At 48.1% G+C, this 25372-nt stretch overlaps 1 protein-coding gene across 7 annotated transcripts; it reads right to left on the bottom strand.

The window, feature by feature from the left end:
- Positions 1-3437: 3437 nt before the first annotated feature.
- LOC310701193 (uncharacterized protein) lies at positions 3438-21326 on the bottom strand. 7 transcript variants are annotated; one of them, XM_083491668.1, is made up of 8 exons: positions 21042-21326; positions 18891-19864; positions 16627-16732; positions 15263-15345; positions 14205-14331; positions 13000-13107; positions 11732-11932; positions 3438-4921 (listed from the first exon to the last, which is right to left on the bottom strand). In XM_083491668.1, the coding sequence occupies exons 2-8, from the start codon at positions 19626-19628 to the stop codon at positions 3930-3932; spliced, it is 2355 nt and encodes a 784-aa protein (XP_083347794.1). In that variant the 5' UTR covers positions 19629-19864; positions 21042-21326; the 3' UTR covers positions 3438-3929. The 7 variants fall into 7 exon arrangements, with proteins under 7 accessions (XP_083347794.1, XP_083347798.1, XP_083347797.1 ...); XM_083491672.1 differs by having other exon boundaries at positions 11810-11932; XM_083491671.1 differs by having other exon boundaries at positions 18915-19864.
- Between the last annotated feature and the right edge of the window lie 4046 nt (positions 21327-25372).

Here is a 25372-nt window from a genome sequence, read left to right as displayed (position 1 = left end):
TCCCATAGGAATGCATTGAAAATCAATTAATGCGTTCCTATGGTCAAAAAAAGTCCAAACAAAGCCAAATTTGGTACAACAACAGTTTATTAACTGCTCTTTAAAGTCACACATACTGTAAAGAGCAGTTCAAAAATTGAAGGGAAAATAAATTAACTTTATAAACAAAACATGTCTTTGTTTTTAGACAAAGGAAACAAAGTCGTGAGACGTTTTCGTCTTGCGAAGCAAGCCCATAGGGAAATTCGTCTTGCGAGGCAAATCGAAAACGGAAAAACCTTTCGTCTAGCGAGTTTTTTGTCTTGCGAGGCATTCGTCTTGCAAGGTACCACTGTATGGGACATTAAGGTAACAACAACAACACTTTTATTGTCAATAAAGAGCCAGTGTGGTGTAGTGGTTAAGAGCGGTAGTCTTGTAATCTGGGGAACCGTGTTCTCGTCTCCGCTCCTCCACATGCAGCTGCTGGGTGACCTTGGGCCAGTCACACTTCTTTGAAGTCTCTCAGCCCCACTCACCTCACAGAGTGTTTGTTGTGGAGGAGGAAGGGAAAGGAGATTGTTAGCCGCTTTGAGACTCCTGAAGGGGAGTGAAAGGCGGGATATCAAATCCAAACTCTTCTTCTTCTTCTTCAATGTACAACCTGTGTACAATGAAATTAACAAAGGAAGTGGCTTTGTGCCAGGGGGCAATTGGGTGTGTCCATCAGCTGGTAGTTAGGACAAAATCCAGGGCTGAGTCAGTGGCGTAGCGTGGGGGGTGCCAGGGGTGCCAGCCGCACCGGGCGCAACATTTTGGGGGGCGCGTTTGGCCGGCCCCCCTCAAGGAAGCGGGAACCTCTCCAAGGCACAGCGTGCCGTCGGTAGAGGAAAAAAGCCGAGCAGCAGCAGCAGCAAAGTCGGGAGGAGGAGGAGGTGGAGCGAGCCTGCTAATTCCTTGCAAAGTCGGGAGGAGGAGGAGGTGGAGCGAGCCTGCTAAGAATTCCTCGCAGCTGGCCATCCAACCTCCAGCGAAGGAGGGCCCCGCTCCACCTTCCGAGGGAGCCTGCTAGGACCCCCGGCTCCCTGCAGGTGGCTCACAACCCCCGCTAGCCCGGCCGGGGCTCGGGGAGGATGGGAGCCGCCTGCTGGGCTGGCACAGCTGCGTGTGAAGGCGCGGAGGGAGGCGCTCCCAGGGCTGCCGGCGGCCTTTCCCCGCACGCGAAGGAGCAAGGGCGGCGGCGGCGGCGAGGCTGCGCAACAGCCGCTGCGTGAGAACGAGCCCTTGCCCAGCCCGGGGGACGATCCGGAGGCCCTCTCCGAGCGCGTCGCGTGTAGCCAGCCTGCCAGCCTGCCTGCCAGGGTGGAGCAAAGCGGCGGAGTGGGGAGAGGTTGCCCTTCTTCGCACGCAACCCCCCCCGCGTCACGCCTTAAATCCACCCTCCCACAAACTAGGAGCGAGCAGCTGAGAGGGAACAGCTGAGAGCCACGAGCAGCTTTTTCTGAAAATGCCCTTTTAAAAAAAAAAATCCTAAAATTTATAAACCGCTTGACAGCTACAAAAGCGGTTTGCCAAGAGAATAAAACTGCCAGGAAGCAGTGGCGTAGCGTGGGGGGTGCAGGGGGGCCGGCCGCACCGGGCGCAACATCTGGGGGTTAGGGTTAGGGGGCGCAAATTACTTGCCTTGCCCCGGGTGCTGACAAGCCACGCTACGCCACTGGGCTGAGTCCTGTGTGTCTGTGTGTGTGAGAGAGGGAGAACACTCTAGAAGCAGGCTGAAAGTAGAAGGGGGAGAGAGGGCCATGCCTGACTTCTGCTGGAATTCAAGGCTATGGGGGAAGCAAGACTTTCTTGAGAGCGTTAGTGCTGTAAGACCCTCCATCATGGGCTCAGGTTGTCTATACAGTGGTACCTCGGGTTAAGTACTTAATTCATTCCGGAGGTCCGTACTTAACCTGAAACTGTTCTTAACCTGAAGCACCACTTTAGCTAATGGGGCCTCCTGCTGCCACCGTGCTGCCGGAGCCCGGTTTCTGTTTTTATCCTGAAGCAAAGTTCTTAACCTGAAACACTATATCTAGGTTAGCGGAGTGTGTAACCTGAAGCGTATGTAACCTGAGGTACCACTGTATGTGTAAATAAACCATCTATCCTAAAGACACCAGTCTCTGCTGTGTCTTATCCAGAGGTTTGAGGCTAGAAAGGCCACTGTACAAAATTTACATTAATTGCTCCACCCATGCTTACCTCTGGCCCCGCCCACCACAGCATCTCCTAAGGTCTTTTTCTTTAGGACGGGTGCATAACTTTCACTTCAATTATGTATTAAATTATTTTCACATGTATTACTTCTTTTAGCTAGGCCCCGTAAGCACTGAGTACTTAAAGCAGTCTTGCACCACTTTAAGCAATCATGGTTTCCCCCAAAGGAACCTGGGAGCTGTAGGCTCCGGCCGGGTATAAATAAAATTTATAATTATTACTACAGTATTATATTTTGTTAAAGATGCTGAGAGTTGCTAGAAAACCCCTATTGCCCTCATGAAGCTATGATTCACAAGAGTTCCTTGGGACAAGGGATTCTTAAACCAGTCTGGGAACTGTAGCACTATGAGGGGAATAAGGTAAAGGGACCCCTGACCGTTAGGTCCAATCGTGACCGACTCTGGGGTTGCAGCGCTCATCTTGCTTTATTGGCCGAGGGAGCCGGCATACAGCTTCCGGGTCATGTGGCCAGCAGGACTAAGCTACCTCTGGTGAACCAGAGCAGCGCACGGAAACGCCGTTTACCTTTCCGCTGGAAGGTAAATAGGTACCCGCTGGTACCTATTTATCTACTTGCACTTTGACATGTTTTCAAACTGCTAGGTTGGCAGGAGCAGGGACTGAGCACCTTCTGATCGGCTGCCCTAGGCTCTGTGGTTTAACCCACAGCACCACCCGCGTCCCATGAGGGGAATAGGGGCCTCCTAAAAACTCTCAGCACCTGTAACAGACTACAGTTCCCGTAATCCTTTGGGTGAAGCTGTGACTGTTTAAAGCGACTTAAACAGATGGAACCCCTGTCTCTCATTGTCACTCTTCTGCATTGTTATAACTTATAATCATTTAATGCAAGCGAGTAACAACCAGCATACATGTAAAGCACTCTAAGAATAATAATTTATATTCCACCCAAATGGCTGGGTTTCCCCAGCCACTCTGGGCGGCTCCCAACAGAATATTAAAAACATGATAAAACATCAAACATTAAAAACTTCCCTAAACAGGGCTGCCTTCAGATGTCTTCTAAAGGTTAGATAGTTGCTTATTTCCTTGACATCTGATGGGATGCCCTCTGCCTGGTTTCTTACGCCACTTTAAGCCATCATGGCTTCCCACATGAGTTTTAATCCTTAATGTTCATAGCACTGAGGCAAGCAAGACTCAGCCAAGATTAATGGAGACAGTAAACACCCAGCCGGAATTCCTTTTATTATTGTACTCCTTCAGAGCTTTGCAAACACGGATTCTGAAGAAACAGGCCTGCTCACGAAACACCACGAGATGCATGTGCTTTCTTGTACTGCACAGGCCACAGAGGAAATTTCCACCTGGAGGCTTGGCCTCTCCTTTTATTTACAGTGGTACCTCGGTTTTTGAATGTCTCCGTTGAGAAACATTTCAGTTTTTGAACGCCGTAAACCTGGAAATAAATGCTTCGGTTTTTGAACACACCTCAGAAGTCAAACATGCCACGCAGCTTCCACATTGAGTTTTAGGTTTTCAAACGTTTGGAACTCGAACAGTCTTCCGGAACGGATTATGTTCAAAAACTGAGGTACCACCGTATTTATTTCTCTGTGGCAATGCAACCTGCTTAAAACCTGCTTTCAGGGATGGGAGCTCGAGCCCCTGCTTCCCTCCTGACTGTGGAAAATGTGTTGCCGTCTACTGAGCGGAAGAGTCTCTCAGCACCCTTCTTGGAGGCCCTGGTGTTTCACCAGCGCTGCTCTCTGATCGAAACTCTTCCCGCCCTCCAGGTGCGAATAAGGCCTTTGCCCTCTGTGGATTCTCTGGTGCCTGATCAGCTTATCCCTCCGAGAGAAGTTCCTCCCGCACTCGGGGCATTTGAACGGCTTCTCTCCCGTGTGGGTTTTCTGGTGGCACATCAGGTGCACCCTCTGCCTGAAACACTTTCCACACTGAGGGCATTCGTACGGCTTCTCTCCCGTGTGGATCCTCTGATGTCTCAGTAACGGCTCCCGAGAGGTGAACCCTTTCCCACACGCGGGGCACTCGTGCAGTTTCTCTCCCGTGTGAATTTTCTGGTGCTTAGTCAGCGTCTGCCTGTGCCTGAAGAACTTCCCGCACTGCGTACATTGGTATCGCCTCCCCTCTGTCTGAATCCCTTGGTCCCGCTTTAACGCCTTTCTGTTCCCAAAGCTTTTCCGATCCTCGGGACATTCGTAGGGATCCGCTTGCGTGCGACTGTTCTGGTACCCGGTCAAACCGTCCCCACGGCGGACGTTTTTTCTGCCCTCAGATTGCACATGTTGCCTCTCACCTGCAGAGATTCCTGGATGGTTATCCAAGAAACATTTCAGCTGGACATTTTCTTCCAGCGTGGGACTTTTATAGGCGTTCTCCCTATTAGGGATCATAAGAAGTCCCGATTTGTAGCGGGATTTTCTGACCTGCTTGGAGAAGAGCTTTCCCCCCTGTGTCTGCACAGTGCTAACAGCAGGTGGGAGAATTTGCACGACCTCCGTGTATTCATTCTTTTTCTCCATCAGCAGCTGCTTCTCCTGATGGTCTTTGGATTCCCATCGGTCCTCATAAATTTCAGATGCCCCAGGGAAATCCCATCGGGACGTTTCTGCTAACGTCCTATGTGCTTCTGCCAGCAAAGTTTCTCCTAGCTGAGATTTCTCCATCTTGATCCAATGTCTTTTCCCATCACCTAAAGAGAGAAGAAGAGAGGGTTTTTGTCTATGTTCTGGTCACCTCTTGTCAAGAGAATCCTTCTCGCTGCTCTCCCTGCCTGTTGCATATTCTAATTCAGTGGTTCCCAAAACTCTCCTCCCCTCACCCCACGGACCACTTGAAAAAGGCCAGACTTGTCAAACCACTTAATGTCGCCCCTGCAATGTGCTAGATGCTGTATGATTTTTAATTGTATTTCTACTGCTCCTCCTTTTCTTGTGCTTCGCAGCATGACAATTTACGTTCCGTAGAATTCAAATTGCAGCACAACAGAGGAAATAAAAAAAGCAATAGAAATACAATTAAAAATCAATTTGGACATTTAATGCAGACATGCCATGAACCGCTTGAAGGAAGCTTGGCCACATTTTTGGAACACCTGTTCTAATTCATCACATCATTGCTAAGCTCATGCCCCCCACCCCAGTCTCAAAGATCACCCTCTCCGTAAAATAATAAATGTCAACGTTCCCAGATTCTGCTCTTGGGAAAGATGGATGTTGTCGCTTGTGTTGTTGTTATTTTATACCCCGCCCATCTGGCTGGGTTTCCCCAGCCACTCTGGGCGGCTCCCAATAAAATATTAAAAATACGATAAATACATCAAACATTTAAAACTTCCCTAAACAGTTAAATTAGTTAAGCCAGTCAAGGCAAATGGGTTTATTTCCCCCTCATTTTGCAAAATAAGCTATTATGTATTTTACATGTTTTCTCTGTTGAAGCGGAAAGGGGACAACACAGAGACTCAAACCCAAATTATGGGTTGCATCCAACTTTAGCCATACTCATAATAGACCCATTGAAAATAATGAATGTGCCCATAAATTCCAACAGGTGTACTCTGAGCAGAACTCATTTTCTGAGGTAGGTCAATGAGCATCCAAAAGATTCCAGTAACCTCCCAAAAATGTGTTCCTGAGGTGTCACAACAACAGCCACATTTCTGTGTTCAGGATCCCAGCCTATTTCCCTCTCCCAAGCTGACACTTGACAGGGGAATTTTGTGTGGAATAGGACTCTTGCAGAATATGCTAGGGGTCAGCAATAAATGGACCCACCTCAGATATACCCTCAAACAGACACAGCTCCTGATCAGGGGATTTCAGCCCTGTCACTGCCCTACATGGAGGTTCTAACATAGTCGTTCCCAAACATCCTCAGGGACTTGAAAATGGACCTTGCTTAATGTTGTTTCTGCCTCTCATAGCAATTGGAATGTGTGGTGTTAGATGCTGTAGGGCAGGGGTGCCCAAACTTTTTTCAAAGAGAGCCAGATTTGAGGAAGTGAACATGCGTGAGGGCCAACCAAAGTTGCTGAGCTTTTTTTAGGATTGAAGTTGTTGAGCTTTTTTTACAATTTTACCCCAGCACATATACTGCCACGGGGGCCGGATGAAATCAACCGGCGGCGCCTGAAACAGACTTTGGGCATGCCTGCAGTGTAAGGTTTTTAGTTGTGCTTCTATTGCTCCTTTTATTACTTACACATTTTATTTCATCGCACAAGTTAATTCACATTCCACAGAATTCAAACGGGAACATTGCAAGATACAACATAAGAAATAAAAGTCTGAATAAAAATACAGCCGAAAATATGAACACTGACTGCAGACATGCTGCAGACCACCTGAATGAAGCTAGTAGCAGATTCTTGGTAGCCCACGAGTCAGAGAGTCTGGGATCTTCTTTAGCTCTCCAACCGAAACTTGGGGTTAACTGCTGGCAATCTGGTACACAGTAGTGGACCAGACAACCAATGGCCTCACTCTGTACAACTCAGTCCCGTATCTCGAATTCCCTCTGACCCCTTGGAGAAAACCTATGATAAGGCCAAAGGTTTATTTTTTCTGTTTCTCACAAAAGGTCTCTCTCAGATCATCAATTCTTGTTTATGTCACAAAATGACAGAATCATCAAGTTGGAAGGGTCTCCAAGGGTCCTCTAGGGGCAATGCGGGAACCTCAACTAAAGCATCCATCCAACCTCTGCTTAAAAACCTCCCGTGAAAGAGAGTCTATGGATTCTTTGATGGAGGAGCTCTGAGCGTCTGGACCCAAAGTTCTCCCCTTCTTGGGACCTGCTACGCTTCTCTGTTTGTGAGTTCTTCAATGTCTGATCAGCTCGGATTTCCGGGAAACTATTCTCCCACACTGAAGTCATTTGTGATGATTCCCTCCCGTGTGGATTCTCAAATGTCTCCTCAGATGTTCCTTCCGTACAAAGCTTTTCCCACACACGAGGCAACTGTGAGGTTTCTCTCCTGTATGAGTCTTTCGGTGCCTTGTCAAATCCGATCGCCAAAAGAATTTTCTCCCACATTCCTGACAAACGCAAAGTTTCCTCGCTGTGTGGCACTGCTGATGTTTAAGGAACTTAGTTCTCTCATGGAAGATTTCCCCGCATCTGGGACACTTGTAAAATATTTCGCTGGTACGTTGCCTTCTCTGATCGCCTAGATGCTGCCGGACGATTCCCACCGGCACAAGACAGTCAGATGAATCTTCCCCAGCTTGTTTCATAACAAGTCCTGGTTTGTGCCGGGAGCTTTTATCACACTTGGAGAGCAAAGGCCTTTCTTCCCTGGTGCACACTGTGTGTTTTTCACTCCAAGACTCCTCAAAACCTTCTGAGAGGCTACCGGATTCATTCTGAGCTGTCAGTGGCTTCTTCTCCAGTCCACTGTTGAACTCAGATCTTTCCTCGTGGATCTTGGCTGCCACTGACACATTTCTTGGGTCTATCTGTGGAAGAGACCTAGGTGATTCCTCCAGTTCATTTCCTCCATAGTGAGAACACCCCATCTTGATCCAGTTTCTCTTGCTGTCACCTGAAGAGACAAGAGAGAGGAATTTTGCTGGTCTTCCTTCCATTGTACGGCATAACAGGCTCCGTTAAACATCTCTTCTCCCGCAACCCCTTGTATCTAGAATGTAAGAATAACCTGCTAGATCCAGCCACCGGCCCATCTAGTCCAGCACCCTGTTCTCACAGTGGCCACCAGATGCCCCACTGAGAAGTCCACAAGCAGGATCTGAGCACAACAGCACAGGACTCTCCCAACTTGCGATTTGCAGCAGCAGCAGGCATCGGGAGGAATGCAGCCTCAGGCAGTGGTGGCAGAACATAGCACAACGTAGCACTCGAACCCACAACCCTGAGATAATAATAATAATAATAATAAATTTATTATTTATACCCTGCCCATCTGGCTGGGTTTCCCCAGCCACTCTGGGCAAAAGCTTCCCTAAACAGGGCTGCCTTCAGATGTCTTCTAAAAGTTTGGTAGTTGTTTTTCTCTTTGACATCTGGTGGGAGGGCGTTTCACAGGGCGGGTGCCACTACCGAGAAGGCCCTCTGTCTGGTTCCCTGTAACTTGGCTTCTCGCAGTTAGGGAACCGCCAGAAGGCCCTTGGCGCTGGACCTCAGTGTCCAGGCAGAACGATGGGGGTGGAGATGCTGCTTCAGATATACCGTATTTTTCGCTCTATAACACGCACCTGACCATAACATGCACGTAGTTTTTAGAGGAGGAAAACAAGAAAAAAATATTCTAAATGAAACAGTGGATGTATGATTTTTGTGGTTCATGCTGTGGCCACAGATGTGATCTGACGGTGAGTTTGGGGTAGCCCAATGCAAAAATCCTGAGGATCCATCTGGATCCATGCTTTGTAACCATGTTTTTGCGTCATTGCAGCCCCATGAAACAGTGGGTACGTGTGTGTTTTTTGGTGCAGGCTGTAGCCATGGATATGCTATGCGATCTGATGGTGAACTTGGGGTGACCCAGTGCAAAAATCCTGAGGATCCATCTGGATCCATGTTTTGTAACCATGTTTTAAGTGGGGAGGGAAGGAAAAGCATTCAAGGGACAAGGAGCACGCATGGGGTGTGTGGAGAAGGATGCTGCTAATAATGCAGGCGAGGGGTTTAAGGGGAGAAGGAGCTCGCGTGGGGTGTGTGGAAAAGGAGCTTTTCGGCGAGCTGAGCGGGGAGGGGGGAGGGAAAGAGTACTGTTGCTTTAAAGGAGCCAACCGGACAGCAGCCACTTACAGCAGTGTAAGCAGCTCCTTTCCTCTCCCGCTTTGCTCCTTCTCTCCCTCTTTGCTGCTTTACACAGCTAATGGCCCAAGTCCTGCTCAGCGGATCAGCTGAGACGCTGGAGAATCATAATTTCCCCCTCTCCCTCATCCCGTGCCCTCCTGTCCCCAGCAGCCTTTTTAAAAACTTTTTTACTGGTTTTCACTGCGCTCGTAGCTCAGAGCCCTCCTGTGCCCTGCCGTCCCTCTGCAGCCTCATTGCTCCGTATAGAGAGCGTACGGACCTTTGCTAGCTGAGGCTGCAGCAGCTGTTGCTGGCTACGCGGCGCTTTTTCCAGCTCGCTATGGCTCCCGTCTGTCCCTCCTCGTGTGTAAGCGGCTGCTGGCCGCTTTGCTGCCATGGCTCTCCTTCCCTCCCTCCTCCTCAGCTCCTCCCCCTCCTCCTGGCTGTAAAGCAAGCAAAGCTAGAGCCGTGCAAAGCCCTGCAAGCGGCCCCCGCTTTGCTTGACTGGCAGCCATGGCTCTGGTCGCGTGCATTCGCTCCGTAACACGCACAGGCATTTCCCCTTACTTTCTAGGAGCAAAAAAGTGCGTGTTTTGGAGCGAAAATTACAGTACTGGACCGAGATTAAGGGTCTCACGCTCTATCAACTGAGCTATCCCTGTCAGCAGCCTTAGGGAAGGCCTGAAATCTGAAGAAGCATGAGACAAACCTTTAGAAGAAACGTAAAAGAGGAAAGGGGAACAGCTCAATGAGGACTGCCCCAGTGTACACACCACACATTTAATTTTTTAAATATATATATATATATTTATAAATTTTCACAAATAAAATACAATTAATCAAACATTTTCCAGTATACGTTCACTTTAAAAGTCGACTTCCCTCTGACCCCTCCATGTCTTTCTCATTATTATCTTTTGATGCTGCACATTGCATCTAATCTATATCTTCTTTTCTCAGCTTTTTTCTCAAAATAACTTTTACTGCTGAACTTACTTCACACCTGCTAGCGTGCTGGCATATTTACAACATTTAAAAAATAATAATCTGCAAACGTTTTCCATTCCTCCTTGAAAACTGTTCCACTTTGTTCTCGGATTTTACCAGTTCAACTTGCTAATTCTGCACATTCCATCAAATTCAACTGCCACCCCCCTTTCATGGGTACTGCCTCCTCATGCCATTTTTGGCCACATAAAACTTTCACAGCAGGAGCTGCGTACATAAACTAATTCCTTTGGCTCTTTGGTGCTTTAACTGTGCAGACATTGGCAGAGGGTTGGACTAGATGACCCTTGTGGTCCCTTCAAGTTCTATGATTCTACGACAGCACCATCGACACAGTGGTACCTCAGGTTACAGGCGCTTCAGGTTACAGACTCTGCTAACCCAGAAATATTACCTCAGGTTAAGAACTTTGCTTCAGGATGAGAACAGAAATTGTGCTCTGACAGCGCAGCAGAAGCGGGAGGCCCCATTAGCTAAAGTGGTACCTCAGGTTAAGAACAGTTTCAGGTTAAGAACGGACCTCCAGAATGAATTAAGTTCTTACCCTGAGGTACCACTGTATTTTGGCAACGTCACCCGGTGCGAAGACCAGAGAGGGAATGGTTGCTTAAAACCTGTTCAGAGAAACTTAAAAGGCGAGTAAGAAGTCTATAAAACGGCATGGAGAAAGGGAACGCAGGAAAATTTTCCTTCGTCTCTCAGAACACCAGACCTTGTAGACACCCAAGGTAGCTGAATGCTGGGAGATTCGGGACGGATTTAAGGAAGTAGTTCTTCACGCAGTTAAACTACGGAACTCCCTCCCACAAGAGGCAGTGATGGCCACCAACCTGGATGGCTTTAAACTATGTTCAGACAAATTCATAGTGGATTAAGCTTTGAACGGCTGCCTGCCACAATGGCTGTGCTTTGCCTCCACAGTTGCTGGAAACCATGGAAGGGGAGAGGACTCTTGTTCTCAAATCCTGCCTTCAGGTTTCCCACTAGAGCATCTGGTTGGCCACTGTGATAACAGAATACTGGACTGGATGGGCCACTGGCCTGATCCAGACAGCTCTTCCTTTGCAGTTTCTGCAGGCCCACTAGAAACACGTTCACTCATAACTCCGGCTAGAATTAGCTCCGCTGGTGCCCTTCACGGGTTCTCGGCTGGCCGGTCAGTGCCCCTTGGGACTCACAGGCCTCCCTGCACTCAGGGCGCACTGTCAAGCGCTCTGACACTTGAGAGTCCTCTGATGCCGGAGCAGCTGATCCTTCCGAGCAAAGCTACTTTTGCAACGGGGGCACCTGTGCGGTCTTTCTCCGGTGTGGACTTTCCGATGTCTCGTCAGGTTTATCCCCTGAGGAAAGCAGATCCCGCACTCGGGGCATTTGTGAGGCTTCTCTCCGGTATGAGTTCGCAGGTGGTGCTTCAGATGCGACCCCCGAGAGAACTTCCTCCCGCACTCGGGGCAGCTGAGGGATTTCCCCCTCGCTCGGCTGCTCTGTTGTCCAAGAAGGTCCTTTCTCGGATGAGAGCGTTGCCTGCTTTCCGAGCAATGGTATAATTTGCCCCCCGCATGCCTTCGCTGATGGTCTGGATTCTGCAGGGAGCGATCCACCGCCGCGGGACGTTCGGAACGGTCCTCTCTGGCACATTTCGCAACATGTTTTGGTTTAGAGTGGTTCAGTCTACCATACATTGAGAACGAGAGCGTCTCCTCCCTTGTATCTACAGAGCCATTTCCTCTACCTACAAGACCTTCTGAGAACTTGTTGGATTCAGTCTCAGTTTCTAGAGCCTTCTTCCCCTGCTCCCTGTCGGACTCACATCTTTCCTCACACAGCTCAGCTGCCACTGGTCCATTCCCTTGGCCCATATCTGGTTGTGGCTCAGGCTCATTTCCTCCATACTGCGAATCCTCCACCTTGAGCTCACTTCGCTTCCCATCACCTACAGAGACAAAAAGAGAACATTTGGGACTTTTTTTCCAGATTCCTGCCCCCTCATTGCTTCTGCCTCATATCACCACCCTCAGAAATTTATATCCTGCCGGGTCATTCCACACCAAATCACCTGGTTTTAATACTCAACCGTGCGCTCACGTCTCAGATTTTGTTCAATTTTTGTGTGTGTACATACCTATGAGACACCCTCAAATTATTTTTTTCAGATTTTTTGGTCCAAAGTTGGACTCAAGAGATTTTTTTTTTTAAATTTCAATTTTTGTGCGATTTAGGTTAATGCAATTTCTGTGTCAGTTTAGAAAAAACCTGTTCCACTTATTTTTCAACATATTGGGCTTATTTTGGTATCAAAATAAAGCTAATTTTTGCCTCTTTCAAAATAAGGTATAAAAGTGGTATTAAGTGCCAAAAATTCGGAACAAAATCTGAGACGTGAGAGCACATAGCACCAGGTGATTTGGTGTGCAATGATCCTGCCCTGTTTCCCAAACCCACAAATGATAAAGCACTGAAAGCACCCGAAAACATATTTAAAACAATTCCAACACAGAAATAAGACTGGGAAATTATCTCAGCTTAAAAGGTTTGTGGGAAGAAAAAGGTACCAAAAATACCACAGAGTTAGTGCCTGTCTAAGGGCCCACTAAATATTTCCTAGGCGTTCCCTTTACCCTGTGGGGCATTTTTGGGGGGGAGGGTGGGCATGGGCAAGAGGACAGAGAAAAGGGAGGTTCTGTTGCAAAAGTGCAAGACCTTGTAGGCTTCTTTGGACACAATGCATCGTAGTTAAACTTGATTTAAATCTTAAGTGGAAAGGAGCTCACTGACATTTCCAGAAGTTTTCTGCACTTTCAGGAAAATAGAGAATGCATGAGGAGTCAGTCCTGTTCTGCATAATTTTTTTGGTTCATCCACTAGTCATCAGGAATGCTGATGAACCTGTGTAGAATGACCGTTGGGGAGAGGGAAAAAAGAAAGAAAAAAGAGTGGCCTTCAGCTCTGCATGGCAACCCCAGTGTCCTTCTCCAAGGGCAAACACTGCCAACCCCTTACCCATAGCTTGGTCCGAGGGTCGTTCACATTGCACCGAGAACTGGTGGAACATCTCATCCTCCTTTTTGGGGTGGGAGGGGAAATCAGGTTTGGGCGCCAAAAATCCCTCTTGAGTGGAAAAGAGGAACAGAGAGAGAATGATGTCTAGCTCAGTTCAAAACCCAATAACCATGCTTTTCAAAGCTCCCGCAGCCAATCAGAAGCCGTGCCTTGGTTTTTGAACAGTTTCGGGAGTCGAACCGACTCCTGGAACGGATTAAGTTCGGGAACCAAGGTACCACTGTATATATAAAAAATTCACACCAACTTTTTATTACAGAAGAATATGTGTTATATGCTTTGAATCAAATAATAATAGTGGGGAAATGCTCTTTTTTGGAAAGGTATGTATCAGACAAAATTAAGTTTCTTCAGAAGCTTCACCTTTTGCTATGTGCTATCAATTCTATCCATTTTAAGCTGAACAAAGCCACGTTTTGGTTTCCGAAAGTTTTAGAAGTTGAATGGACTTCCGGAACGGATTCCGTTCGACTTCCAAGGTATGACTATTCAATAAAAGGAGCCAACTAATCTAGAAAAGAAAGAAACTAAAGAAAGAAGGAAAAGAAACAGAAACTACAAGATCCTCCCTCATCAATATAGCTTAACAGAGAAAGGTGTGCCCTCTCAGCTGTCACCTGGGCTCATGTTTTACTTCTCAAAGCTGGTTATATCTCCCCTTGCCCATCTCTCACACGGGGTCCTCAAACTGTCATTCCCCTTCATGTGTGTACAGTTCTTGCTGGCCACATGACCCAGAAGGTTTACGCCAGCTCCCTCGGCCAATAAAGCGAGATGAGCGCTGCAACCCCAGAGTTGGTCACGACTGGACCTAATGGTCAGGGGTCCCTTTACCTTTACTTTATGAAATAAAATCTTGACTCAGAAGACCTGGGCAGCCATTCTGATTCCCCAAAACAAAAGATGAACACACCATAGTCCCTTCCTTCTACCTTAATAATAAACTACCAAGGGAGATAATAGTTAAGAGAGAGAAAATGGAAAGAAATGGAACTCCATCTGTCAGTTGTGTATGCAGTATTTATTCAAAGGAGTCAAATACTCAATCTAGTTATTCCGCCCTCCTTCTATAGATTCCAAAGAGGGCAATTGGTTATGCCGGCATCTACAGCAGCTCCCGGGGCCTGAGAATGACAAAGCCTTACCCAAGGATTCGGTGCTCCCATCTTCCTCCTGCAAGACTTGCCAGAACATCGTCTGTTGGCCTGGTTGGATCAGAGTCGGCTCCACTAGGTGCAAGGAGACACCTGCCTCCTTGAGACTCACCAGCCCCTGGAAAAAAGTGAAAGGAACCACCACTGATTTCCCAGTCAGGTCTCGTTGCACAATAAATAGCATTTAGAGCCATTCATTACACATGGAATAACTTCCATGAGCACAACAAAACATCCCCTCCTACTCCTCCAAATCGGCTCCAGAGGCCTGGAGGAAATTGGGGGAGGCATGCAGGGGGAGGACATCTTGTTGCGCTCATGAAAGTTGATCCCTGCACGCATTTATTTTGTTGGATTCCACCATCTTTGATCCACTTGTAAAGCATAAGGGAGGGGGGGAACCACTTTTCTTGCTCTCTTTACAGTGCTATTCAAGCCCCACTGCCCAATATGCAGGTAAATGTGTGCAGGGTTCCAGCCTCACAGGTCAATCTACTACAGTGCAACCTCGGAAGCCAAATGCCTTTGAACTCGAAAGTTTCGGCTCCCAAACGATCAAAACCTGAATGCCTCGTGCGGCTTCCGATTGGCTGCAGGAGCCACACCTTGGTTTCCGAACTGTTCCGGGAGTCAAACGGACTTCCGGAATGTATTAAATTTGAAAACCAAGGTACGACTGTATAAACAATGAGGACTAGGAACTCAGGTAACTCCAGTGCACATGTGCACTAGAAAAATGATTTCGCTTTTTGGCCAACTTGTTTTTAACTTCTGACCTTCATCAAAGACTTTAACGTACATTTTACACTTTATGTGAACTGCTTACAGGTTTTTAATGATTTGTTAGTACCCAAAGTCTGTTAAATAAAGACTCCTTCCCTCTAAATGAGCCAAAAAAAACCAAAAAACCCCCCAAACCCAACAGTTTACCAGGACAGGTATTAGAAAACCAGGAAAGAGGACTCATCGCAGCATCCATTGTTAGCCTGGCTCCTCTATAGTCTTAACACACCACACTAGAAAAGCTGGCCCACCCAGACTTCTCGTACCTCATTCAGACCTGAGTCGGCCATCCTCTGTCCTTCCGCAGGAGACAAGGAATTAGAGTGACCTGAGCACTTGATTCCGCCGCCTGCAAAGGGCAAGGGGAAATTTAGAAATGGGGAGTAAGTTAATCCCATCACCTTTAGGGTGTCTGGGTACAGCAGAGTAAGTTTCCTGTTCTGTTAAGAGTTGCATAAAGGAGAGAAGGGGCAGGTTTTCATGCAGTGACGGGGAAAGAGACCCATGTCACCAATTCCCTTTTGGTACAGCTGCTAAAAAATTGCACAGACAGCGTCTTGCTTTTGCTCAGCTTTCTCCTGCAGCAAGACTTCTGCTGTTAAGAGATGAAGAAGAAGAAGAAGAAGAAGAAGAAGAAGAAGAAGAAGAAGAAGAAGAAGAAGCAGCCAGATTTCACAATACTGCACAAAAATATAGATATATTGTGCTTGGGCTATCGCTCTCTCATGCACACGTATTTATAAGGTTAAAACGATTGCTGCCTATGAACAATTGCATATCCAAAAAATTAAAAACCCTTACATATATAAAAGTGGATTTCAAATCCAACACAGGCATAGACTGGGATAATGATGATGATTTTGACAATGATAATGATAATAATAACTTCACTGTTTATACCTGGCCCATCTGGCTGGGTTGCCCCAGCCACTCTGGGTGGCTTCCAACACATAAAAAACATAATAAAACATCAAACGTTAAAAATTTCTGATTGCAAGTATTCAGCAAGAAATTGAAAAGGGGAGGGGGGGAGAAGAAAGAATCAGGTTTCTAAACCCCTCACATGTGGGTGGGATTTATTCATTTCTATGAAATAAAATGGGACGCAGGTGGCGCTGTGGGTTAAACCACAGATCCTAGGACTTGCCGATCAGAAGGTCGACGGTTCGAATCCCCGTGATGGGGTGAGCTCCCGTGGCTCGGTTCCTGCTCCTGCCATCTAGCAGTTCGAAAGCACGTCAAAGTGCAAGTAGATAAATAGGTACCGCTCCGGCGGGAAGGTAAACGGCGTTTCCGTGCGCTGCTCTGGTTCGCCAGAAGCGGATTACTCATGCTGGCCACGTGAAGCTGCCTGCAGACAAACGCCGGCTCCTCGGCCTATAGAGCGAGATGAGCGCCACAACCCCAGAGTTGGTCACGACTGGACCTAATGGTCAGGGGTCCCTTTACCTTTACTTTATGAAATAAAATCTTGACTTAGAAGACCTGGGCAGCCATTCTGATTCCCCAAAACAAAAGATGAACACACCGTAGTCCCTTCCTTCTACAAGACTAAGGCAGCCCAAATTTCATCCCTTTCATAATCCCTGAAACTAGAACGACATGAAACACTAATTCGGTGACTTCTTACCCAGCAACCTGATCTCCCCATCGCTTTCCTGCTTCCCTTCGTAGCAGACCTGCCCCTCGGCGGCATCTGAGGGCTCCTCAACTGCATCCAGAGAACCCAGTGGCCCCTGAAACAGGCACAGAAAACCCCTCTCAGAACAGAGGCACAGGAATGATAAGGGCTTTCCGCTCCTAAACCTCCTTCCCCTTCGAGTATTAACTCAAGGAGCTATTCGGACCAAATAAAGCTTGCCTATCAAAAGTCCTGCTGGATCAAACCAAAGCCCCGTCTTCTCCAGCATTCTGTTCCCACAGTGGCCAACCAGAAGCCTTTAGGAATTGGGCAAGCACGATCCAAGAGCAAAATTTGTCCTGGTGGCTGCCAATTCAAGGTTAGACCAGAATTCTACTTGAAATTTGGATTTCTTAGCAGTAATTGGTGTTTTATAATTTCACCTGAGTGACATATGGTGGGAGGGTGTTCCACAGGGCGGGGGCCACTACCGAGAAGGCCCTCTGCCTGGTTCCCTGTAACTTGGCTTCTCGCAGCAAGGGAACTGCCAGAAGGCCCTCGCCGCTGGACCTCAGTGTCCAGGCAGAATGATTGGGGGTGAAGACGCTCCTTCAGGTATACAGGACCGAGTCCTCAGGGTCCCTTCCAACTCTACAATTCTATGATACTACAATTCTGTGCTGCTGCGCTCTAAGGAATAGCACAATGAAAGTTATTCTATTCTACTGACAAAACTTCTTACACTTTGTAAGAAATTAATCCACCTTTTCATTTAGTTTGACATTCATTTCAACCATCCCCTGTGCCAGTAGCAATAATACCAGTCATAAAATGTCAACAAAAACAAAAATGTCAACTGACTTTCTAAACACAATGCTTTTTTGTTTAATAGGAATATTTTATAATGGTAATGGAGAAGTTGTGAACATTTCATATGGCTGCATGTATGAAACTTCTTGCCAACTGAAGAACAATGCAAACATCTTACAAAAAGCTTTCAGAGATGCCCTAATGATTTTCAGCGGATTGTATTAAGCTAAGAGTGTTCTCAGCTTTGGCTATGTTGTGGGGAAACATCCAAATGTATACATTTAAGATGTAAGTGCAGAAAAATAATGCATCAAAATGCTATTGGGGTTGGAGGGATTTTGTAAAAATAAGCCAAGAGGCCTTTTGAATTATGAGGCCTTCTTCCACCTGCCTTGCCCCACCCTCCAGTCTCTGCTTTTCAATTTGTATTGTATTCTTTTATGCACTGTGACTTGCCAAAGTAGTTTTTATTGATGATAGTTTAGAAAATATTTATTATACTTGTTAATAATAATATAATAATAATTTATTATTTATACCCCGCCCATCTGGCTGGGTTTCCCCAGCCACTGTTAAGAGTGGATTTCTGTTTAATTTTTATATGCTGATATTTAATATTTTTCTTTACTGTTCTAATGGACTGTTGAATATTACTTTATTTGATATAAGTTGCTTATTTTAAAGTTATGTTTTATTATCACATTTTTGTATTGGAGTAGATGCTTATAAGGGCTACATTCTTTGTTTCTCCAGCTTGTAAACCGCCATGGGTATTGTAAAATAGAAAAAATAAAAAAATTCCTTCCAGTAGCACCTTAAAGACCAACTAAGTTAGTTCTTGGTACGTATGAGCTTTCGTGTGCATGCACACTTCTTCAGATACACACTGAAGAAGTGTATCTGAAGAAGTGTGCATGCACACGAAAGCTCATACCAAGAACTAACTTAGTTGGTCTTTAAGGTGCTACTGGAAGGATTTTTTTTATTTTGACTATGGCAGACCAACACGGCTACCTATCTGTAAAATAGAAAGACGGTATACAAATTAAAAGTGAAATGAAATGCAGAAAAGAGAGAAGGAATTTGTTGACGAGGCCTGTATGACCCCACTGAAGCCAGAAAGGTCACTTTCCTGTGTCTGGTAAAAAGTGTTGCACGGGAAACCAAAAGCTTCCATTTTTACGGCTGCATATGACCTAGAGATGCATGCCTTCTGCTGAGATACATAACTGGGTAACTTCTAAAAGTTAACCTGATGCTTTGGAATTCTTAATTCCCTCAGTGCTAATAACCAATAAAGGCTATTGATTAGCTCAACAGCCATAGTGTGGTTAATTGAAGAAAATTCGCCGCAGCTCCCTGCTAAAAATCCCACCCATTGCTAACTGAACAACTGCAGATAACGCCAATAATCCAGGCCACCGCCTGTTGCTTGAGAGGGACTCCAGGGATGAAAACCGCACCTGCCATTTGTCTGTTTTGCCCACCTGCTGGTTGGCCATCAGGAACTCCTCTGCCAGGGCCACCGCCTGCGAACACGACTCCGGTCCTCCTGCTCGGATCCAGCTGTGCAGCTCTGGCGGGAGGCTGGCCAGGAACTGCTCCAGGACCAGCAGCTCCAGGATCTGCTCCTTGCTGCGTCTCTCCGGCTTCAACCACCGGTGGCAGAGATCCTGCAGCTGCAGGTGGATCCTCCGGGGGTCTTCCACCTGCTGGCAGCAGAACTGCCGGAAGTGTTGGCGCTCGGCCTCCGTCCTGAGGGCGAATCCTCGCAAGATGGCCGCCTTCACCTTCCCATAATCCTCTCTGTCTCCGGCTTCCATGCTCTGGAAGGCCTCGTCTGCTTCTCCGCTCAGCGCAGGGAGGAGCCGGGCCGCCCACTCTCCTCTGGGCCAGCGGCAGGCTTTGGCCACTTGCTCAAAGGAGGCCAGGAAGGCCTGGGCGTCTTCCCAGGGGGCAGACTCGGGCGTCTCTGGGGGGCTTCCCCCTTCTGGGTGAAGGGGCTGCAGGGTCTTCAGGAACTGCTGCCACTGGGCTTCCCATCGCTCTTGCCTCCCCTTGCCAGGTCCCCCTTTGCCGTCTTCAGACGCTCCATATCCTGGTCGCTCGATCGTAATTCCAGGCAGGAGTACCCTGCTTGCTTTTCCTGCTGGGTCTGGTCTGAGTTCCGGTTCCGGACCTGTAGATTTTTGCTTCTTCATCGCTTCCAAAGTTCACTGGGGCAATCTAGAAGCCGGTTGATTGACAGGAAACTATCTTGGCTCTCAATCCCTGAAAGTCTGGCCAGGAACACGAAAGAAGGAACAGCTAATTTCTTGGTTGATCTTCTAGTCCTTTAAAGGATTGGATTGTGGTCGATGGGGTTCAACCGTCATATACACCACCTGCCCTTGACCATTCCCTGGCAGTGATGCTCAGTGGTTAGGCGATAGTCTTCCTGAGTGAGAAACAATGGAATTAGTTTATTAACGAACAACAGCCCCAAGGACAAAAGGAATATATTTTTTATATAACCGCAGCCGCAAAAATACTTATGGCAAAATATTGGAAAACAGAAAAAGTACCACAAATGACAGAATGGCAAGTTAAGATTTGTTATTATTATTTCTTATTGGTAGAAGGCAATGTTAATTTACGCTTCTTCGTTTTGCTGTCTGTATAATTTTCTTAAGTCAATAAAATAAAAATAATAGTTCAGCATCTTTAAGGATTTCATTAATTTCCTTGATTGCATTATTTTCTTTATTGAATTTATACACTGCCTTTCATCAAACAATCTCAGGGTGGTTACACAAGATACACACCAGGTAAAATTGCAAATAAATACTTAAAACAGAAACAACAAAGCCATAATACACGCACAAACACATTTAAAAGGCTGTAGAGTATTAATCAGCCAAAGGCCTGGTTGAAAAAGAATGTTTTTGCCTGGCACCTAAAGATATACAAGGCAGGTGCCAGGCTAATCTCCCTGAGGAGAGCATTCCACAAATGGGGAGCCACCACAGAAAAGGCCCTGTTCTCGTGTTGCCACCCTCACATGGAAGAGGCACACATTTATAGCCCACTTTCATTTCCAAGGAACTGAAGCCCATGGCTCTCCACTTCATTTAATCGCCACAACAGCCTTGCAAGGTAGGTTAGGTGGAGAGGCAGTGACTGGCACGAGGCCACCCAGTGAAAGCTTCGCAGCCAAGTGGGGACATGAACCCTGTCCTCCCATGTAATGTAAGTACGATATGAATAAACAGTGTTTCGTATGCTCAAGTCCCCAGGGTGTGAAGCCGGGCATCTCCAGGTGAGGCTGGGGCTGCCGGCCAGTGCAGACAGTCTTGGGCTGCATGAACCACTGGTCTGGCTTGGAATAAGCTTCCTATGTCAGTAGGATATAAATAAACAAGATTTTGCATGCAGGTACGATCCAGGTGAGGCTGGGACCGTCCGTCCCCCCGCCTGAAACCCTGGCGAGCCGCTGCCAGCCTGTGCAAGACAGTATTGGGCTGCAGGCAGGCGCTAATGCAGGCGGCTCCTCCAGCTCCCGACGGGACTTCCCTCTCGCAGGGTTGCGAGAGAAGCTGCCACAGCGACAAAGCCGGAGCGAACCCGGTTCCTACCGCGATCGGTGGCGATCCCGGTTCCTACCGGCGCTACTCCCCGCTCGCTCCGCTCCGTTTCGGCGCCCGCGAACTACAGTTCCCTGGCGCCGTCCCCGGCTGGAAGTGGGGCGTCGGAGGCTGCAGGCGGTCTCTGCAACGGCCCCGATCTCTCGCTTTAAGGCTGCAGCTGTCGCCTCCTCCGCTTGCTCGGTGGTTTAATGGCGGAATCGCAAGAGGCAAAACCCGGAAGATTCACACGATCGCCCCCTTCTGAACGCCGGGATGCGTGCAACTCTCCCACGCCAGCTCCGCCCCGAAGCACGCGAGGAAGAGGAGCGCGCCTTAAGAGGGACAGAGAGGAGGCGAGGCTGGGATCCGCCGGTGCGGCATCGTTCTCCGCAGGGATCGGGGTCCCCTCGCCCGCCAGCCTCCCGGACGGAGCCTTTTTTTGCAGCCATTCGGAGGGAGCCGAGCAGCCGAGAGAGTTGCAGCAGCCTCTTCGCCGTTTCAGGTATGGCTCTATGGGAAACGTCTAGTTGGAGGGGGATCCAAGGGTCGTCTAGTCTAACCCCACGCAATTCTGGAATCTCAACGAAAGCAAGGCCATGCAACCACCCGAGGGAGCTCGTTCCACTGCTGGACAGCTCTGTATTTTATTTGTTTTATGATTTTCAGTTAAATACATTTCAGTAGTTTTACAACAACAATTAATATGGGCGGCTTCTAACAAAATATTAAAATACAATACTCTGTTAAACATTAAAAGCTTCCCGGTTTTGTGTGTGTGTGTGTGTGTGTTTTGCTGTTTTAATTTAACTCATTCCTTTATCCAGCTACTTTAAATACAGGTAAAAGGTAAAGGTACTTTAAATATATACTCCTATGAAACTGCAGGTTATTGCAATAATCCTGCTCATTTCCTTATCTGTTTACAGTTTATTTGTAAATATTCAATTTCCATTCTTTTATAAAAAGTTTGTTATCTTGATTACTTTCCCCCCCACCATTTCTGCATACTCCACCAGTTTTTGTATCCATACTTATAGATGACCCTACAATTCTATGAGTCTGTGACCTGCCCACTTCATCCTAAGGTCCACAATTTTGGGGCTGCTACAAAAAATGCCCAGGAGGTCAGCTCCTCCTGCCAGGGAGAAGGTGGAGGAACTACCAAGAGGGCATTCTCTGCCAATCTCAGCACCTGAGGGCCCTGTTTAAATGAGATGCTTATCTGGTGCTTTCTGAATTCTGCAGAAATAAAGAGGATAAGGATGATAGTCTTAAGCACATATCCTCTTAAAATCCTTGGTGCATGTGTTGACTCCTCCCTTCCTTTCCTCTGTTTCATCACCATCCCAATATATGCCACTTTTAAATAAATTTATCCTTCCCAGCTTCTACAATAGCAGGCTGATCTCTCCTCTTTTTTTCTTCCCTCGTGGTATTTTACACTTCCATTCTCTCTCTTTCATTCAGGTAGAAACTTCTCTTGGGCTGCTATGGTTCTCTAGAAAATTACAGCTCTGTTGTTGCCTCTCAAATTTCATCAAGCCTGAGTCATCTGCTGTTGGAGTGCCAGCAAGATTTCAAAAGTTTGAGTGACAGCAAATTTTGGGGGTTTTCATTTTTGGCCAGAAATCAACTTCCTGGAAGGGTCGTCACTTGCTCTCTAGATTTGAGTAGAGATAAAAGAGAAAGGCATGAAGGAGCCAAAATCTGCAGGTCCAGAACTGGAACTCAGACCAAACAAAGCAAATGGCAGCCACAAGGTTGACTATGCCACCGAGCGACCAGAATGTGGAGCGTCTCTCTAATGGGGGCCCCCCAGCAAAAGATATTCAGTGCCCATTCTGCTTCTCATCACCTGATTTTCACATAACCTTCATGTTTCATTGGCATCATGCACAGAGAGAGAAATAACTGGAAAAGCCTGGCAAAAGGATGTTTCAGGCATCCTGAAAAGAGGTCTCTAGAAGCAGTGTTTCCCAACCTTTTTTGGGCAAAGGCACACTTGTTTCATGAAAAAAATCTCGAGGCACACCACCATTACAGCCCCGTGATGTCAGCGCGCAGCGTCACGCCGGGAGGGACATGAATTGCTAGCAAATTACATAATCACCTCCTTGAGGGCTGGCTCATCTTCTCCGAAGGCAGAACCCCATTAATGAACAGGACAGACTCACACCATAGCCAAGACGAGGGGGGGAAACCACAGTCATGCACTTGTGGGGGCTAAATGAGGACGAAGACCGGGCAGAGAGCAGGGTTCAAATCACCCCACCTGGCCAGGAGAATCCCTGGGTGCTCCCTTGGGCCACTCGCCTGACCCACCTCGCAGGGCTGTTGTTGCGAGGATAACACGGGGAGAACCACACGCGCCCCCGGGAGCTCCTTGGAGGAGAAAGCGGGCGATGAATGCAATGCACAAAATATATGAGAGGCGACCAGGTTTTGCAGGTGAGGGGCCCCCGCCAGCCTCCGCTTCCAATACCCGGCGCAACGACGCCAAAGTTTCCCCCCGGGCTCGGCTCGGGGAGCAGCGCTGCTCCCCCCCGGCTCCCCTTCGCCCTCCCGGCTCTCTCTGCCGCCCACTGGGGACCCCCCTCACCTGCCAAGTCCGGAGCGCCGGTGGAAGTTGCATGCATGCATGCAGGGCGCCGCGTTGCCATTGCATTGCACTGCACTCCATGCAACGCCTGCACGCATGCATTGCCTTGCACGCCCGCCAAGGGGTCTCCCCGCGGTCTGATGCATCCCCTCCGGCGCGGATGCAGCATTGCAAAAATAAACCCCCCCCCCGACGCAGCCCTACCTGGGGGGCAGCCTCCGCCACTCCGCCTCCGCAGGGATCCCCGGGCTCCATCCTGCCGCCCGATCTCCGCGGGGGCGCAGGCAGGCTGCGCGGGGTCTGCGCGGAAGAGCCCCTGCCCGCCCGGCCGCCGCCGCTGCGCTCATTCCATGGCCGGGAGAAGAGCGCTTCAAACAAAACGCCCGGCCCGCCAGGCCACGCTGGGAAACATAGTTTGCGTACCCCGCGCGGGCGCGGAGCCCAAGGGCGAGGGGACTACGGATCCCGGCAGCCCCCGCGCCGGGGACGGAGGGGGAGAGGCCGGGTGCAGGGATGAAGGGACGGGTGGGCGAGCGAGTGAGTGGCAGCCGCCAAGCCTTGGCCGAGAGCCAGGAAGGGCCTCCCCGGAGGAGGAGGGAGGCGCAGAGCGGGAGGGAGGGAGGGAACCCCAGGGGTCATCTAGTGACGGCGCCCCAATCGAAAATTTGACTTTAAAAAAAAATCTTTCGAATTTTTTAATTTTTCCCGCGGCACACCAGGAAACATCTCGCGGCACACTAGTGTGCCGCGGAACAGTGGTTGGGAAACACTGGTTTAGTCGTTTAGTCATGTCCGACTCTTCGTGACCCCATGGACCAGAGCACGCCAGGCATTCCTATCTTCCACTGCCTCCCACAGTTTAGTCAAACTCATGCTGGTAGCCTCAAGAACACTATCCAACCATCTCGTCCTCTGTTGTCCCCTTCTCCTTGTGTCCTCCATCTTTCCCAACATCAGGGTCTTTTCCAGGGAGTCTTCTCTTCTCATGAGGTGGCCAAAGTCTTGGAGCCTCAGCTTCAGGATCTGTCTTTCCAGTGAGCACTCAGGGCTGATTTCCTTAAGAATGGAGAGGTTTGAACTTCTTGCAGTCCATGGGACTCTCAAGAGTCTCCTCCAGCACCAGAATTCCAAAGCATCAATTCTTCAGCGATCAGCCTTCTTTATGGTCCAGCTCTCACTTCCATACATCACAACTGGGAAAACCATAGCTTTAACTATATGGACCTTTGTTGGCAAGGTGATGTCTCTGCTTTTTAAGATGCTGTCTAGGTTTGTCACTGCTTTTCTCCCAAGAAGCAGTCGTCTTTTAATTTTGTGGCTGCTCTCACCATCTGCAGTGATCATGCAGCCCAAGAAAGTAAAATCTCTCACTGCCTCCATTTCCCCCCCTTCTATTTGCCAGGAGGTGATGGGACCAGTGGCCATGATCTTCGTTTTTTTGATGTTGAGCTTCAGACCATATTTTGCACTCTCCTCTTTCACCCTCATTAAAAGGTTCTTTAATTCCGCCACACTTTCTGCCATCAATGTTTTGTCATCTGCATTGTGTCATCTGCATGGGAGTTGTAGTCTTAGGCAAACAGAGGACACCAGGTTGGCAATGCTGAAAGCGTCTGTTTCAGTCTGAAGTTCTTTGCCAGCATGCTAAAAACAGATTAAGTTAAAATTAACAACCAGACTTTTCTTCATGGAATCAAATCCCGCTTGCTAAATCAAAACTCCCATCAATTTATGGCAGCAG

This window comes from Podarcis liolepis (genome assembly GCF_965112155.1).
Source record: "Podarcis liolepis genome assembly, chromosome: 2".
Taxonomy (NCBI): Eukaryota; Metazoa; Chordata; class Lepidosauria; order Squamata; family Lacertidae; genus Podarcis; species Podarcis liolepis.
This window is presented reverse-complemented; position numbering and strand designations above follow the sequence as displayed.